General features: G+C 46.4%; 1 protein-coding gene across 3 annotated transcripts in view; it reads right to left on the reverse strand.

Annotated features, from left to right (window-relative positions):
* Window positions 1-18,691, reverse strand: part of Pde4dip (phosphodiesterase 4D interacting protein (myomegalin)) — a 198,880-nt gene that overhangs the window by 16,176 nt on the left and 164,013 nt on the right. The window contains exons 26-35 of one of the 3 annotated variants that reach the window (NM_001039376.2): window positions 18,086-18,318; window positions 13,279-13,714; window positions 12,146-12,338; window positions 10,965-11,081; window positions 9,111-9,639; window positions 7,065-7,300; window positions 5,394-5,445; window positions 4,218-4,441; window positions 3,479-3,580; window positions 869-1,054 (exon numbers count right to left, since the gene is read on the reverse strand). In NM_001039376.2, coding sequence (NP_001034465.2) covers window positions 869-1,054; window positions 3,479-3,580; window positions 4,218-4,441; window positions 5,394-5,445; window positions 7,065-7,300; window positions 9,111-9,639; window positions 10,965-11,081; window positions 12,146-12,338; window positions 13,279-13,714; window positions 18,086-18,318 — 2,308 coding nt within the window. Of the gene's footprint in view, window positions 1-868; window positions 1,055-3,478; window positions 3,632-4,217; window positions 4,442-5,393; window positions 5,446-7,064; window positions 7,301-9,110; window positions 9,640-10,964; window positions 11,082-12,145; window positions 12,339-13,278; window positions 13,715-18,085; window positions 18,319-18,691 lie in introns of all 3 variants that reach the window. The other 2 variants (NM_001289701.1, NM_001289702.1) reach the window with 2 other exon arrangements.

Below are 18,691 nucleotides of genomic sequence, written 5' to 3' on the forward strand. Positions count from 1 at the left end.
CCATCAGAGGCTTTGCAGATTTAAACTCCAGGCTGTGATCTGTGGCTAGTAAATGCCCCAGGTGTGGAGACTCACCCCAGGTGTGGAGACTCTGCTCACTCAGGCTCTGTCACAGGCACAGAATGTGACTTGAGCATAATTCTCAAACTCTTTCTAGTTGTTTTGAAAAATCATTCTTTTTTTTTCTACACCTGAAGTGATCACGTGCATCACCTTACAGTGAAGCATCAGTGCACACAGCCAGCAGATCCCCTGTCTATGAACTCTGCAGTCCCTTCTGGACAGAATTCACAACCATCACAGCCTGAGCTTACGAGTCTATCCATCTACGTGTCCCATGTCCTTTGGGGGGTAGAATGAACCTTGAACAACAAGAAAAGATGCTTTACCCAACTCTGCCTCTGAATCTTGACACCACCCTTTGTATGTTATGACAATGATGTTGGACACTTAACTAAGAGCAGTCTGCAGCAAGAGATATGACTGCCCCCAAAAGCAGTCAATGAATGTGGCCATCTCTTTATAGCTATGTCCCCCTCCACAAGGGCAAAACATAATTTCTTTATCCCAACTGCCAATAAGTACTTCCCAGCCTAGTTAGGGATGCACACTAACATATAGTCTTGGGCCAACTCTGTTAGCAGTCTATGAGTGCCAGGTCTCTGAATACCTCCCGTAGCTGATGTGCACACCCCAGAGACAAGAGCAGATGCATTTCAGACAAGAAGCAAGCAAGCTTTCCCTCCATCTGCCACTGCCTGTGACCCGTGCTTCATTTTTCCCTTTGCCACCATCAAGCCAAAGCCATGCAGAGCAACCACAAGGGGACCACCACTCATAAGCACACCAAGGCAACAACGGTGCTCACTTTCTCCCAGCTGCTTCTGCAGCATCTGCAGCTCTTGTTGAGCCTCAGCCAAGGACACCATCGGTGTCTCACAGCAACCCAGAAGGGGAGGCCCGGAGGGGCTGAAAGGCACAAAGCTGGGCAGAGCGGAGTGCATTGGTGTCTGGGAAAGGCTAGCCGGCTTGGGTATGGAGTGAAAGTGAAAGCCTAGAAAGAAAGAGTTAGGGAGAGAGGAGACATTAGAAAGCAAGAGAAAATCGGAGGTCGACTGTTCCCTGATCAGATGTGGGCCCGTTACGTGGCCTCACTTGCTGTGGTGTGGCCTAAGCCAGCAAGGCCAAGTTACTCCTAAGAAGCAGCCTGGTAGGTCTCTCCTCCTTATCCCTTTGCCAGGCTCACCTGCATATGTAGCCTTTGTTCCACATGGAGGCAGTTGACTACAGAGGCAAGATGGCATGACTCATCCCTACCAAACATCAGGATGGCTCTGCTTATTTCCTCAAAGGCCCCCGAGATGCTGGTCCGAGGATATGCCAGCCCTCTCTCTGGGAAAAGACTATCCATCCCATTCATTGAGAACTTTTTTTTTTTTTTAACTGCATCAGGATCATCCTGGGGAGGGCAGACTAGACCAGGCATTACTATTCGGTATTGTCTATCTGGGAACACACTTTAGAAATCTAAAGCAGTGTGTTCACTCATAAGATGAGAAACAGCCATGGGGGCATGGCTGAGTTAATGACCTGCAAAGCTGTGTGAGAGAACTATTTAATATTTTTATCAGCTTATATTCATTGAGTAGAGGGTGGGCTGCATTGTGACATATCTGTACACGTGTGTGATATACTATGATCATATTCTCCCAGGAGGGTACTTACAGTCTTGTTTGCCCTCCTTCCTTCCCAGCCCCCTTCTGAAAAGGTTCTACCCTCCTTTTTCTCCTTTTCTTTCTGCCCCTTCCTTTGACAAGATCTTACAATGCGGTATAGACTAGCCTCAAGTCACCATGATAACTCCTAAGTGTATCACCAACTCTCAGTACACACAGACCTGCCTTAGTGCAGAACAGTAGTAAAGTGATAAACCCTGGGAGTGGAGGCCAGAAGTTAAAAAACAAAACACAACACAACGTTTCCCTTAGAGACCCATGTAGTCCCTGGGCAGCCAAATCTTTAGAAACATTGTGAAAAAAAAATTTAATGTTTTAATCTGTTTTCCCTTCCCAGTGGGGAGCAGGGCAGAAATCAAGACTATCTTGAGGAGGAGGCCTTATGTACAAGACCTGACAACATCTACATCATTGGTCCCATGGTGCTGATGCTGCATCAGTGATAGTGCACACAGCCAAACTGCATTTGTAGAGACACAGCCCAGGGATCGTTGAGGAAGGCATTGTGGTGTTAAAACCACTGATCTTAGGCTCCCTTTTGAGGTGAAAGCATTTAGGCAGGTTGTCTGTGCATTTAGGCAGGATGCCTTGGTTCAGCTGTTTGCTCAGACCCAGAAGCCCAGAGCCCAGGCACAGGTATATAGCCGCCTCGCTCAAGACTGTGGTTGAATTGCCCTTGGGAAGGGTGAAGGTGGCAGAAAATAGGACCATGCTTTTCTGGGTCTCAGACCTCATCACACACTACATGAAGGTAGCCAGCCATAGAGGAAGGCAGAGAGCAGGGACTTTCTCGGCCATCTCTGAAGCAGAACTGTGAGCCATCAATGAACCCTCTGAAAGCCATGCTGAGGCATGAAAGTGAATGTTTTCCTTTCACTGTTGCCAAAATACATATGCACCATCCACAACGCCATCGATGGTGATATAAGACAAGCAGCATTTAACTCTGAAGTTAGCCGAATCACCCACTGTACTGGCTGGTTTTGTGTGTCAACTTGACACAGGCTGGAGTTATCACAAAGAAAGGAGCTTCAGTTGGGGAAGTGCCTCCATGAGATCCAGCTGTAAGGCATTTTCTCAATTAGTGATTAAGGCGGAAGGGCCCCTTGTGGGTGGGACCATCTCTGGGCTGGTAGTCTTGGGTTCTATAAGGGAGCAGGCTGAGCAAGCCAGGGGAAAGCAAGCCAGTAAAGAACGTCCCTCCATGGCTTCTGCATCAGCTCCTGCTTCCTGACCTGCTTGAGTTCCAGTCCTGCATCCTTTGGTGATCAACAGCAGTATTGAAGTGTAAGCTGAATAAACCCTTTCTTCCCCAACTTGCTTCTCGGTCATGATGTTTGTGCAGGAATAGAAACCCTGACTAAGACACCCACAGAAAAAGCACTGGACTGGTTAAGTAGGTAATATGCACGGGATAGTAGATGTTTCTTTCTTTTCTTTGGCTATTGTAATCCTATAAAAATGTTGGCTGCTCCCCAGGGTGAGTGAGAGAAACGAAGGTGCTTATTTAAAAAGCCAGCTATTAGTCAAAACCAGTCCACAGATCAAAAGCTTATTACAGATTTCTTACTTTCTAATTTTTAAAAACCAAACACAGATGTTAAAAGAGAAAGGCCTCCTGATTTGGGTAGGACATGATAGATTCTGGCTTCCAGCAGTTTCCACCCTTCTCCCTGAAGGAAACCAAGCAGGCAGCTGAGAGAGAGAGAGACGAAGCTACTGCCCCACTGGCTTTTGCATACCTGGATGGGCCTGGCTGGCCTCCTTAGGGGGATTCTGGGGAGTTGGCAAGCTGATGGGGCTGCTGCTGGACTCGCCCTTAAGCCCCTGAGATGCACTGGCTGCTGATGGGTTAGAAGACAACACAGGAGAATGACTCGAAAGATGGATGGAGTCTACAAAACCCGTGAAGGAAAGAAAACGCTTGGTGTTCTACAGAGAACTGGAACCCAGGCCTTGTATCATCCGGGGGTACCAGGGCCGGAGGCTGGCTGTCATGGAAGGCCCCAGGGACAAGGACCTATTGCAGTATTTATTTTCTTGCTTTCAATAGCTCCTTCGGTAAGAGAACTGCCCTTGGGGGGCAGAGGGAGTTGAGAACCTGAGGGAATTCCTGTGGCAGAGGCTCCGGGAACCCACAGATTCTCAGGGGCCACTGTGCCGAAACTGCAAGGACATAGGGTGCTCCATCTTAAAGAAGGAGGTCTAGCAGACAGAATCAATGAGAAGTAAAGGTTGGCCACCATCTTCTCACTTGGAATTACATGTCCTCATATGCCTGGTGGCAGTACTCAGAGTGACAGATGCTGGTAGAGTCAGGGACAGAGCAAGGATCCGAACCCTGGGGAGCCTGTGCTTGGGACTTGGTCCCAGAGCCATGTTGCGTTCCGCCTGCTACACACCAAAATGGTATAAGGCCTGGATCCCAAGGTCTCCTCTCAGTCTAGACAGAGAAGGTACCACTCTGATGGTGGAGGCTACCTGAGTGACTGGGTGAGGGTTTCTTCTCGTCGTAGTGTGTGTACTCGCTGGCTACGTCCATGTCAGAGCAGGCTTCTATGTCATCCGACAGGAAGGATGTGGTGCTGGCGGAGCGGTGGGAGTCAGACACGGCGTGGCTGCTTGGGGGTGAGAGAGACCGGGTATCCAGCTTGGCCTGCAGGACCTCAATTACTTTCTCTTTCTCCTGTAGTTCCCTGCTGAGCCTGGTGGGGAAGGAACAGGCCACAGGTGAAGCCAAGGTAACCCAGGCCAGCTAGTCTTCACTAAAGCCCACAGGGAAATCCACGTAAGCCAAAGGCACCATTCTGGGCATGGAGGGTATGTGTGCCATGAACAGCTAGGTGGCAGGAGCTATGCAGTAGACAGGCTACATGCTAAGCACCAGCAGGGGCACAGCGGGTCCCTTAGGGCGTGGCAACTTAACTAGACAGCAGCAGTCTAAGGACTATTAGCATCTCCAACAGGTATAAAAAATCAAAGGGAGCCATGAAAAATGTGGAACAAAACATTGTCACAGCATCCAAAACTAGGACAAGTGGCATCAGCTGGTTGGTTCAAGTATAGGCCCTTTGTATATCGCTGACAGATGAGAAACAACAACAAAAAAAGCCACAAATGCCATGTCCCTTACCACAGGCTTTTTGAGAAGGACTTAAGGGTCTGAGGCACAATCATGACACAAAGAGGTCAGACCAGTAGCCACAAATGACCCTGAGCCAGTGAGTTTGTGAGCACTACAAACTGTTTTCCCTAAGGAACTGCGGCCTTCCAGGGAACTACACCATCCGGGCCTCTTTCTCTCTATACTCTCATGGGATTCTTCTTTCTCCAAGGACACCGAGGGACTACTAAGCTAGCTGTCAATAAAACCCAGGGCAGGCTGACCTTGCAGGAAACTCCTGGGGTGGGGAGCAGGGAGGGGAAGTGGGCTCTTGATACACACAAGGTTCAGCCGTGGATCAGGCTGCTTCTAGCTTACCGTGCCTGAAACATCACTGCAGCAAAAAAATTCATATCAAAAGAAAAGAAAGAATTTGGAAGCAAGCCTCTGAGTGCTCAGTGAACTACTGCATTAATCTCGTCCACTTCCCCTCCTCATCTGTTAGTGTGGGGTTACCCTGACTGGATCCTTTAACCGACTGCCTTCAGAATTACCTGAGGGCCAGTGGCTCAAGCCCAGCTTCTTCCTTTTCACTCTTATGATCCTCTGAAAATCAAATGTAAAAAGTAACAAGTTAAATGGATTCCACGTCACACCTTAGAAAGCACAGGTCCCACAAAGACACAGAACAGCTATTATGCTACACATAAGTTCAGGAGAGTTACTTTGAGTGTTCAAACTATGTCTCTGTGTGTGCACATGTATACATACACATATGTATGTGTGTGTGTATGTATGTACATATGTGTTGTGTGTGCACATGCATGTGTATGCATGCAATACATGTGTGTATGTGTACATGCATGTGTATGCATGCAATACATGTGTATATGTGCACATGCACGTGTATGTGTACATGTAGGGTTAGGGTTACAATGTAGTTTGTGTGTCCTGTGTACATGTGCACGTGTGTTCATGTGTGTGCATATATGTGTGAGAGTGTTCATGCTTGTTGAGGCTGGGGGGGGGGTGGCAACCTTGGGTATTATTGCTCAGAGGAGCCATTCACCACTTTCCCCATATTTTTTGAGACAGTCCATCACTGAACTTGGACTCACCAACTAAGCAAGTCTGTCTGGCCAGCAAGCCCAGGGGACTCATCTGTCCCTGGCTCTTCGGGGCTATGGCAACAAGTGTGTGCTGCCATGTACAGGTTGTTTATGTAGATTCTGGGGACTGAATCTAGGTCTTCTTGCTTGCCAGGCCAGCACTTTACTAACCAAGCTACGTCTCCAGCCCTGAGTTATGTCCTTTTCGTCAGCATAAATTAACTATACAAAATGGTGGACTTCATCGTAAGCCTTCCACAGATGTACATAAGGCCTGTGATCATAAAGGCCTCTGTTGCCCACATTTACCCCCTTCTGCTGGGCACTGTTCTCTAAGCTTGGCCCCCTCTGTCATGCTTGCCATTACTAATATTTTTAGATTGTTTCCTGACTCCACTTGTGAGGGAACACCCGTGATAAGACTTCTTTAGTGTGGGGAGCAGGTAGCTCACCTAATCTCACCAGGGAGACGCTCCCTGACATGGAGGTCACAACCATGACTTCATATGTCTAAATCCGGGCTAATACCTGAATGTATTTTTTCTCACTGATCACAAGATACTTCCCCAGCTGTTCTCTGGAATTTTTCAGCCTCCACATTCTGTGGCAGACTGACTCCCACATACAAGGGCATGTGACTGTAAACTCATATCAGCCTTTCTATCTGAGACAAGTCCCTTTTCCTGTAGGTCGACCCAAACTCCTAATTTTCTACCTCAGGCTCCTGAGTCCCGGGATTTTGGAGTGTGCCAGTATACATGGCAATATAGCCGTAACTGCCATTCTCAGTGCTGCTCACCGGAGGCCTGAATCAGAAATGGCCTTCAAGATATGAAGGGATCCAGGCAATGGTGGCATACACCTTTAATCCCAGCACTTGGGAGGCAGAGGCAGGTGGATTTCTGAGTTCGAGGCCAGCCTGGTCTACAGAGTGAGTTCCAGGACAGCCAAGGCTACACAGAGAAACCCTGTCTCAAAAAAAAAAAAAAAAAAAAAAAAAAAACCAACAACAACAACAACAAAAATACATGACGGTCACCTGGCCTGTGGAACACAATGCTGTTGCGGACATATGGTGGCCCCCTGAGCCTAGGACTGTCCCAGTGGATGGCTTACTTGTGCTGAGTTTGCTGGTGAGCCTCTCCGTCAGCTGACCTCCCTGGGCTAGTTGCTCCCGGAAGCTCTGGCCCAGGTAGTAGTCAATGTCGTTGCTCCTAAGGAGGTCCTCAAAAGATTTTACAGTATCTTTTGCATGTTGGGTGAGAAGATAACATATCCCCCTCCCTTCTCGTATCTTTTGACGCAGATATGATAGTTCTCGGGCCTGATCCTGAATCAAGGAATCATATTTTCTAGTGCAGGAAAGAGAAGAGAGAGGAAGAATGAAAAACTGACTGATAAGTTACAGAAGCTCCTTAGAGTCCTCTGTGAGGCCATCCCTAAGGAGCTCCCAGCTCAGAATCCTACTATCTATCCGAGGAAGGTGTACTGGCTGGTTTGGGGTGTCAACTTGACACAGGTTGGAGTTATTTATCACAAAGAAAGGAGCTTCAGTTGAGGAAATGCCTTCATGAGATCCAGCTGTAAGGCATTTTCTCAATTAGTGATCAAGGGGGAAAGGCCCCTTGTGGGTGGGACCATCTCTGGGCTGGTAGTCTTGTTTCTATAAGAGCAGGCTGAGCAAGCCAGGGGAAGCAAGCCAGTAAAGAACATCCCTCCATGGCCTCTGCATCAGCTCCTGCTTCCTGACCTGCTTGAGTTCCAGTCCTGACTTCCTTTGTTGATGAACAGCAATGTGGAAGAGTAACCTGAATAAACCCTTTCCTCCCCAGTTGCTTCTTGGTCATGATGTTTGTGCAGGAATAGAAATCCTGACTAAGACAGAAGGTGTTTAAGGTAAATCTCATGCCAAGAAGCTACTGCACCAAAACACTTAAAGGATGCCATTGTTTTTAGCTCCTCTAAAATGTTAGCCTTATGCTCAAAACTAAACCATAAATCCTGTGGGAGTAAAGAAAACCCTAGATTTTACCTCTCATAGAGCTCCGATATAGGTGGACACAGTAGCACAGTAGCTACTCTATAAATATTTATAATTTCTTAAATTCTAGGCTCCTCTAGGACCTTCTCTATCTTCTGGTTCAAATCTTATTAGAGTCATGAATTTCTTCTATGCACAATACTGTGGCAGATGGCATTTTTCAAAGATAGTAATTATCGTCTCTCATGCTATTTGCTTTTGTGGGACATGGCTTTGCTAGTCCTCCACCAGCAAGAAAGGTTATTCTCTACATGAGAAGAGCTGGAAGGTTCTGTCCCCGTGTGAACCTAGACAACACAATGGAGGCTTCACGGTGCCAAGTTGAGGAGTAGTTCTTCACCTGCCTGGCAAGATCTACTTCCTGTCCTAGATTCTAGCTTTCACACAGAAGCAACCCCACCAAAGACTACCTCACCATGAGAAACCAGAGTCAGAGGAGACATCCTCGAGGTCAAAGAAGGAAGCCAGAAGCCTAGGCATGGATAGAGAATCCATGCTCGCCTCAGAAAGGCCTTTGGTACTCTGACCTCAGCTTCTGTCTGATGGGAGGCTCAGTTGAATCAAGTCAGCCCAGAGAATGATGAGAGATGGGAAAGCCGCTGTCTTGGAATGGTTTGTTACTTAGCAGTAATCAGGACAGAGGCTGTGCTGTATGTCTGATCAGTATAAAGTATCGGGAGTCATGATTACTGAAGCTAGTATTGAGAGCTTACTATATGGTGGACACTACTCTAAGCACTAGATGAGTAGCCAATTAAGCTCCAAAACTGTCCTGGAGTTGGGTTCCCTTTTCTCTCCCCTTCATAGGTAAGCCAACAGACTGGGAACTGTCGCATGCTTTGCACAGCTCCTAAGTTGCAAAAGTGGCATTTCAAGTCAGGCGTCTGGGACTAGTTTCACCACTACCCTATACTGCTTATACCATTGTCGTGTTCTTAACATCTGTAACAGGACAGCCCAGAGATCTGCCACCACCATCCGATGTGGTGCTAGCTGTGCCTGTCCCCATGTTCCCTCAGCTCAACCACCACTTAGATAAGTCCCCTTCTGATGGCTGCCCTGTTCCGAGTACGGACTTAGACATCACTCAAGCTGAGGGCCTGAACAGTTCCCCTGCTTACCCAGGCCACGAGGCACACCTCAGCTCCTCGGCCAGCTTCCCTTCTAGTCCAGTTTTGGGGAGCTGGGCCTCCAGTTGGGATACTCGCTGGATGAGACTCTCTAGATCTTTTTTGGCCTGGAGTCCTGGAGGGTAAAAAGCCCCAGTGCCATCTGACAGCCACCCCTCATCTTCATCAGTCACGCTGTGGGGTGAAGCCCCCTCAAGGGTCGCCACGGCTCTCAGCTTGCGGGGTCTCTCCAGACTTGATGAGTAGTCGCTTGTGGCAGACAGGGACCGGACCCGGCTCCTCAGGTTCTGAATGACCTTGTTGGCATTCTGTAGCTGGGCTTTCAGGTCTCGGATGTCCTTCCTCAGGAGAGAGCTGTCGTCCGGAGTTCCATGTGCACGGAACTCCTCTTGCTTTCCCGGCTTGTTCTCCAAGGGCTTCTTCGCAGGTGGGCTGACCAAGACAGGGTCCAGGTACCCCTGCTCAGAGCACAGCCCCTCCATGAGCACCACGGGCCTCAGGTTATTGTGTTCCTCACACTCTGAAAGAGACAGAAACATCTTGAAGAGAAGCTGGACATGCTGCTGTGGACGCTCTGTTGAGGTGGGAAGTAGGCTGGCCACAGGACTAAGTACTGGGATAAAACCCAGAGCAGTGCTTCCTTTAGGTCTGACTGTAGATAGGCATTGACATTTAGCATTTCTTGCTAAACAGCACTGTGAGCAAGATACAGTCACTTTTTAATCTTGTTGCCTGGAGAACCCAAAACTCAGTGACAAGACAGTGAGTCAGTCACAGACCACATACACCGAAGACCCAGGCTTCAAACCTTCCAGTGTCCTGTGTCCTTAATGCACAAGTCAGTCAGTGTCTCTTAAGTGAGACATTAACAAAGCCTCTTGTAGGCTGGAGAGATAGCTCAGTGGTTCAAAGCACTGGCTGCTCTTCCAGAGGTCCTGACTTCAATCCCAGCAACCACATGGTGGCTTACAACCATCTGTAATAGGATCTGGTGCCCTCTTCTGGTATATCTGAAGACAGTGACAGTGTACTTACATACATGAAATAAATAAAGACTTATTTTAAAAAACCCCAAAAAACAAAGCCTCATGTATGTAAAATGACCACAGAACCAAAGAACAAACTGCTTCTATGGCATTTTCTGACAGTGCATGGTTTAAAACTCTTGGGTCAAGACAGCGTGGAAAACAGGCCTAGGAAAAGATGACCATCAAAACAAGTCAGGATATTTATTGCCACAAGCTAGGCTAGAGCGGTGGCAGCCAGGATGACAGGAATAGTCAACATTTTACTAGTAAAATGCTAGTGAGGATGTTTTACTGGAACTCATTCATTGACATCAGTACCCAGTGAGCTAGATAGCTGCTTTATTGCCATGTTAGCAGATGAGGAACCTGAGGTGCTGAGACGTTCATCAAAGAGGATTTGTGCTAAGCAGTCTGGTCTCCAGATCTCGGTTCCTACCTGCCCCACTCTACTGCTTCAGCTTCGATTCTGTAGGAACCCTGGAGGTGTGAAGACAATATTTAAAAAAAAATTCTAAACTTACAGTTTAGATATACATGAAAGCTCACGGTCTCTTCTCTAATAAGTAGGCCTAGGTATTTTTTTTTAATAATATCAGTTAGATTGATTTTTTTTTAACCAGCAGTGTGTCAGAAACTATAGAAGCTCAAACTGATGGCCTCATTTTGAAGAGTTCTCCAAATTTCCTGTCCTTTTGTGGTCCTTCAGCCCCAATTTCCCTGACCCCACTGCTCATCACGGGTGGGAGTGGCCTCAGATGTCCAAACGCAGCGCATGACTCTGGGGAGAGAAGGTGGCCCCCACACCCTGTGTACTCACCGGGGCTGGTGGTCTCCTCACGTTCAGCTTCATTCTCACTTCGGCCACAAGTCTCGTAGCCCAGGTCTTGAAGGTCCACCTGGATCTGCTTGCTGTCCTGTTTCACCAGGGATTCACCTGTGTTCAGAAAGAAACAGTGGATGCTACAGGGTATCTGGCCATTCCACATGTTCCCTCAACCTCAGTGGCACATTCCACGGCCAACAAGTCAGAGGAAGACTTGGAAAGATGCCTTTTGGACCCCAGTCCAAAGAAGATAAAGCCTGTCACTGCTAGCTGGCACTCTCCTCACAGGGGTGAGCCTACACTTGCCCACGGAGAGGTTCTCTTCTGAAAACTGAAGCTTAGTTGAGACTAGACATAGACAAGTCAGGAACTGCATGCTACCGTGTCAGAAAGCCCCAGTAAAACCATTATCCACAAGGTCTTTAGTTTCAGTGGAGCTGAAGTGATTAATAGTCCCAAGACATCTGGTCCTGCCCTGTCCAATACGGTAGCACTATATAAAATGAACCAAAATTAGACTTTCTAAGTTCATGTGCCCAGTGTCTCTGTGAATAAAGAGCACCCCCTTAGCACAGCAGTTTCTCTTCGACAGTGCTGAGTTCAGACCAACAGTCACCAGGATTTTGAAGACTCTATTATGGTGCAAAGGAGGAAAGAAACCATCATCACATGGAGATCCAGGTCAGCACCTGACAGCCCGGAGGTGGGCAAGCCCAGATGTTAGTCTGTTTTGTTCCTATATTTTCAATGTGGCTTTAAAGATGTGTTTATTTTTAATTTATGTGTAATGAGTGCTTTGCCTACATGTACCCATGTGCAGCATGATCATGCCTGGTACCCTCAGAGGCCAGAAGAGAATGTTGGGTGCCCCGAACTGTAGTTACAGGGGGTTGTGAGACACCTTGGGGGTGCTGGGAACTAAATCGAGGTCCTTCGAAGAACAACCAGTGCTCTTAAGCCCAGAGACATCTCTGGTCCCTTCACTTAAAACCTTGTTTTCTTCCTTTATCCTTTATATCCATCTATCTACAGATTGAAGTAAAATATTCACCACCACAAATCTAAGACAGTGTATCATGGCTGAAGTGTTCACAGGTTGGGGTTGAAAGAATGTGAGAAACAGGTGACTTTGTGAACAGAGGACATGGAGGTGACAGTGAGCTGGTGACACTCACTGAATACGGCTCTGTACTTCTCCAGCTGGTTTGCCTGGGCAAACACGGTAGCTTCTGAGATGAGCAACTTCTCCTGGAGATCTTGGTATCGTTGTCTGCACTGAGCCAGCTGGGAACGCAGGTGTTTGGTGGAGCCCGGGAGGCTAAATTCTGGCTGGTGTCCAGAGTCTTGGGCCTGAGACTTGTTCTCCAGCTGCAAAAAGTCCCAATCAAGAATCAGGGCAGTCTGAGGTTACCCTCTATGTAACAGTGATGCCTATGTCTGAGTGCTGTGGACTGCGTGCATCCATGTGTTTACCACAACAGTTCTGCCATTTGGCAGTTCACAGTGCCAATCAGAAGCAGCTTGTAATAAACACTCACTCAACCTCTTGAAAGAAAGAGTTGGAAATCTCCACTCCACCCTCTCTGTGTTCCCATCCCAAGGGCCTTCTCAGAAGCCTCTGAATTCTCCATCTCACTGAATGTGAGGCAAAGTTCCTTCCCTTGGAAGGATACCAGTGACCTCGCACGTGACACACACCACTCTGGAACCGTGAGGGAAGCAGCATTGCACACCAATATCCAGGCTCTGTCAAGAACCAAAGCATCCCAACAGCATGGCAGTTACATCTAATGAAAAGCCACTGTGGCTAGGTGATGGGAGCACACACCTTTAATTCCAGCACTCGGGAGGCAGAGATGGGCAGATCTCTGAGTTTGAGGCCAGCCTGGTCTACAGAGCTACACAGAGAAACCCTATCTTGGAAAAAAAAAGAAAGAAAGAGAGAGGGGGGGGGGAGAGAGAGGGAGAGAGAGAGAGAGAGAGAGAGAGAGAGAGAGAGAGAGAGAGAGAGAGAGAGAGAGGGAGAGAGAGGAAAGAAAGGAAAAGCAATTATCCTGGCTCACTGAGTGCAAACATCAGTTTATAATTGCCATCGCAGTCTGTAACCTGGAATTAAATGCTCAGACACTCATGAGATAGTGTGGAATCTTTCTGATGCTGAATGGGTGCCTCTGATTACAGAGCCCTACTAGCTGTGGCAAGGCACCTTCCCCTTGATACTCCCTGACCCACACAGAACAATTTAAGGTAAAAGCTGAAACGCCCAATCCTCCTTTGAGTCTCTCGCCTCATCCCTGCCCACACCTACTTGGTAGCCATCCACTGAGAGGGCTGCCCCAAGCGGGAGGCTCTGGGGTCTCGAGCCAGGCCTTGCGGTGGTCGTATTCTCCTGCTCTTGGTGCTGATGCTTCCCCAGGGAAGGCAGACCCGTGTTCATTCTGTCCACCTCCCTGGCCAGGCGCACAAGGAGCTCTGGCATCTCTTTACTGTTCCCTTCCGAGCTCCTCAGGAGCAGCTGCTCTTTGAGGAGGTTGATGATGTTGTAGGCACTCTTGAGTTTCCCCTGGACTTTCCTGAACTCAGCCTGAAGGCTGTTCTCATTCAGACACCCTTTGGCGACCACTGTCTCCAGCATCACCTCGCCCTTCTCCTTGTCCTCCTCGACCTCCCATCCATCAGACATTGCTTCTCCCATCTGCTCCTTCAGCTCTGCGTTCTCAAGGCAAAGGCTCAGCATGGTGTTCCTGCAAGAGACACACAATGAGGGGCCAGGTTTGTTGGGGTCTGCAGCTCTTCAAAGACCTTTCCTTTCATTTTACTGGTTTTTTGAGACAGGGTTTCTCTGTGTAGCCCTGGCTGTCCTAGAACTTACTTGTAGACCAGGCTGGCCTCGAACTCAGAAATCTGCCTGCCTCTGCCTCCCAAGTGCTTAGATTAAAGGCATGTGCCACCACTCCCAGCCTTCAAAGACCTTTCCATCCACATCTTAGTCCATGAAACACCCAGAGCCTCTCTAGTACATAACTGAACCTCAGAGACCTGTAACAAGCCCTCACTTGATACATGAGAAGATCCAGTGAGGGGATGTGGAAAAATGGCCTCACCACATATGCTTCCATAGCCATTGATGGCAGCATTACTAAAGGATTGTAAATCAGACCCCCAGTCTATTTGCCCTTACTTAGCAATATAGTCTCACATGCTTAGTGACCTCTAGAATATACAAGCAAACTTACAATATTAAGGGGCTGTTTTGTTGTTGTTGTTTTTAAGAAAATAGATCCTGCCTATGACAAATTTGTATTCTGGATTCATCATTGCCTTAGTTATCACTGGTTTTAAATTACTTAATGATAAATTGGGGATCAGGAGTACAAATAAATAATACTAATCAGAACTGAAACAAAATGTAGCTATTTAATTATTTGCTATATTTCTATTCCATACAGTAGGAGATGAGCTTCCAGAGGGTAGATATTGTATTTTTCCTATTTATCCTGTGCTTCTGGGACCACCAGACATGCCTGGCACATAAAACATCTTTATTTACTGAAGTAATAAAACTGACTAAACTGTGAATGCTGAGCTAGAAAACACACACACACACACACACACACACACACACACACATGAGACAGAGAGACAGAGACAGATACAGACGATTTAGAGCTACAGCCTAAAGAATCAGTACTTGGGCATGCACCTAGACTAGATTTCTCAGAATTCTAGTCTTGGAGTTTCAAGCAGAAATTGTTAGGTGTGGATTTCTGGGAGAAATGAATGGGACATAGAGCTGAGATTTCAAAAGAGAAAAAAAGGTATAGGTCTGTTGCCAAATTGGCATGCAGGAGGGAGAAAAAAGGAACATGTATAGAAAAGAATATTTACTTACTCTTACATATTTACATTTCAGGGTGAAGCCTGATGTTTTCACAGTATAACGGGCTTAAAGCTTAACAATGGACTGAGTGTTTAAGAATGAGTGGAGGCAGCCGGGCATGGTGGCGCACGCCTTTAATCCCAGCACTCGGGAGGCAGAGGCAGGCGGATTTCTGTGTTCGAGGCCACCCTGGTCTACAAAGTGAGTTCCAGGACAGCCAGGGCTATACAGAGAAACCCTGTCTCGAAAAACAAACAAAACAAACAAACAAACAAACAAACAAAAGAATGAGTGGAGGCTTTACACAACTCAGATTTTCAGGTTAATAGCTCCATGGAAAAATGAAAATAACCTGCAAGGGTATCTATACACGGCATATATAGAATTAAGGGATACCCTGCTCCGTGACATCACAGCTAACTGCACACACATAGATGCCTAAGGAAAACTTACATTTTAACTTAGGCAAAACTTAAAGAAAGAATTATCTGGGTAAGTCAACATAAAAGAACTGATGTCTAGAATGGCAACAGATTTAATAATAAGTGGTGTGTATGTGTGTGTGTTGCATGTTAGTGCATGTGTGTGTACCCATGTGGAGCCTGGAGGTTAACATCTGGTGTCTTCCTCTATTGATCCATTTTTTAGATCCATATCATTTTAAAAACAGGTCATCATACTGAAACTCTACAGTATCAATGTGTTTTTCAACATTAAAAGAAAAAAATCTCCTTATAGCCAAAGTAGCCAATTGATAGGTACTTGTCATTTTTATAATTTTCATGAAATGGCAAAGATTACTCACTGAGGGCTGCATGGCTGCTGTGGAAAGGACAGTGTGACACAGTTCCTGCTCCTGGACCAGAACGAGCAGGGCATGGGCCTCCACCAGTGTTGACAGTTGCTAGGTGTGGGGTTTGTTTGTACAATATATAATCTACTTTCTGTTCCTCCTTCAGGAGATGTTGTCTCTCTAAGGCTAGTGACTCCATGATAATTAGAAGCAGCATGAGTCCCAGAAAGTAAGGGTGTGTCTAGTGTTCTTAGCAAAATGGTAAATGGTAAATGCCGTGGCCTTCAGGACAGCCCTTAAGGCTGGGGGAAAGAACTGAAAACATAAGTTCAAGAATGTATAATTTTCCAACTATGCAAAATATAAGGATGCAATTATAGGAAGGGGCTTCACGGACCTAAAAGAAAAGAAGCAGCTGCTCTCTGAGCCAGCTTGTCAGAAAGATACTCAAGAAGGAGATAAAGAGATTTGAGGAGTGGGGATTGCAGGGCAATATCCCACTCAGCTAGGTTTATTGTTTGTGCTTACAAAGACAGATTCCTGAGTTCAAGGTTAGCTTAGGACAGAGTAAATTTAGGCCCAGGCGTGGTGCAAATGGTGATCTCAGAACAACATCCCACCCAGCTAGCTTATTGCTTGTGTTTACAAAGGTAGGCAGATCTCTGAATTCATTTGCCATTAAATTATGTACTTACAGTCTTCTAAGAATCAAGGGGCTAAAGTCATAAGTGCTGATTCATGGGATATTCAGAAGGGAACCTGGAGTAAGTGACTGAATTGATATGTAAATAAAAGACAAGGCTTTGGTCTGTAAGAAGAGCTACCCAGAGAGAACTGTTTGGAGAGCAAACATAGCTTTTTAGAATTTTTCTAGTAGAATTTCTGATTTTTGCTGACAAAACCAAGAATTTTGTCTTGCAAGTTTTTAAACTTTGGTCAAAAAAACCCATGAGCAACCCAGAGAGTTTTCAGAATTTTTTCTAGCAAGAGAGATGTCTCAGGAGAGAACTGTCTTAGAGCTGTCTCAAGAAGGAAACTATCTTGAACAGACTACAAAGAGCTGTCTAGAGAGCCATCCTGAGCATAGTACAGAGCTGTCTGTCAGCTTGTACCCTCAGTTGGCTCCCAGTTGTTCTTTTGCCACTTCTAAACACACCTTCCTTAGGACCCCAACCAAGCTGAGGCTGTTCCTTAGTCTTTATTAAAGTTGCAATTCCACGATTCAACTTTTTTTTTTTTACTATTGGGAGGGAGTTACTGAAAATAGTCAGGGTTGTATAAATCCTCCTCTGAGGACTTCCTTTTTCATATCACATAAATTAAAAAAGCCCACCCAGAAATTAGGCCACAAACCACTTGCTAAGCTACTTGGCTTTCACAACTGATCTGTCTTTCCAAGTTGCTTAAAGCTAAAAGTTGCAGCATCCATTTAGCACCTCAAAGTGACACAACTGGAGGCTAGGGAAAGCAGCCTTTGTACTATCTCGGTGGGAATTTCCAGGCTGTAAGTTGAAGCCTTGGGGAGCAATGAGGAGGGGGACTTATCTTTGCCCTTTGTTCTCAGTACTTGTACAACTCTCAGAGCTTATGCTTGCATGGTAAAAAGATCACTACAAGTTTGCACATAAATTCAGGTTGTAAATTGTATAAGGTTATAACAGAGAATGCCTACATGCATATACACTAGGAGTAATTATCTCGCTTAACTTTCACCACTTATTACTAGATTACAGGGTCATGGAAAGTTTAGGACTATAACTAAGCCATCCTTGAAGTTTTGCTTAGATAAACCCAGTTAATTATTTTATCTCCTGTTTTTGCACCTGGAGTTCTGTGGGGTATATCATCTTTATGACCTTCAGTTAATGGTTTTTATAACCTCCTTGGAATGTGCCCTAAGTTTTAGAAGTCTGTTATTATCTCAGAAGCAATTAAGCAGTTCTGTTATAAAAGGAACTTGAATGGCTTTTGTCTCCTGTTGCCATTCTGAACAATGGTAACCCTTCCATGCTAGATGTTTCTGCAGAATAAACATTCTTTGTCTTTGCATACTATCTAAGTTGGGGTCTTTCTTCTGTGATTTTCAGACCTCCTTGTAGCCTCTTCTGGTTCTGTATACAGCAGTGACACTTCCTGGTTAGATGATTATGGGTCCTGGTCCAGAAGGCTGCACCCATACAACTGAGGTAGATTCTGTCTATTCATATACACCTGGACAGTAACAGTGAGCATTATTATATTGAATTAAGTCCAGACTGCTTTAGTAAGAAAAGCTACTATTTAACACTATCTAATACTATTAACTTTATCTAAAGAGTGTATGGAAGCATGAAGGCATGGAGCCTGTGTTGTGGATGACCCTGGTGAAGCACCAATGCCTTGAGTGCAGAGGCAGGTTCCTGGCTATGGTAGCTCATGGTCTGGGGGAAAGTTGGGACATACCTGATGTGGGACACAGAGGAGAATCCTGCTTCCTCAATTTGAGCCTTTAGCTCCTTGAGTTCCACCTCAGCTTTTCTCTTCTCCTCTAAGTGCTGGTGGATTTCAGCCCTCAGGTGGAGCATTTCCTCCTGAAGACACCTGTTACTGTCCTCTCCTACTGGGGAAGGGGGCTGAAGACATATGTTCTGGGTCTCCATGGTTGCCAGGCTTTTCTCCAAAGCCACCTTGATGAGCTGAAAGAGAATCAAGGTTTAAAGAAGTTAGGCCACTGGAGTTCACCCAAGATCACAAGAAAGGGCAGCTCCTAAAGGAAACAAAAGACAAAACTAAATGGTCTCCTGTTTAAGGTAGTCATAAGGGCCTTGGGTTTGGCCTGGGAAGCAAGGATACAAATAGTGAGTAGGAAGAATTTGTTGTTGGATGAAGAAGAGAATCCAGAGATGGTTAGATATACACATGCACGTGCGCGTGCGCACACACACACACACACACACACACACACACACACACACACAGAATGCAAACAAATGGGGGTTAACTTGGTCTAGCAGATGCCGATACTGCAATGCTTCTCTTCATAGGGGGTAGAGTCCCTGATAGTCTGTC

Source organism: Mus musculus, chromosome 3 (genome assembly GCF_000001635.26).
Source record: "Mus musculus strain C57BL/6J chromosome 3, GRCm38.p6 C57BL/6J".
In the NCBI taxonomy this organism is placed as follows: Eukaryota; Metazoa; Chordata; class Mammalia; order Rodentia; family Muridae; genus Mus; species Mus musculus.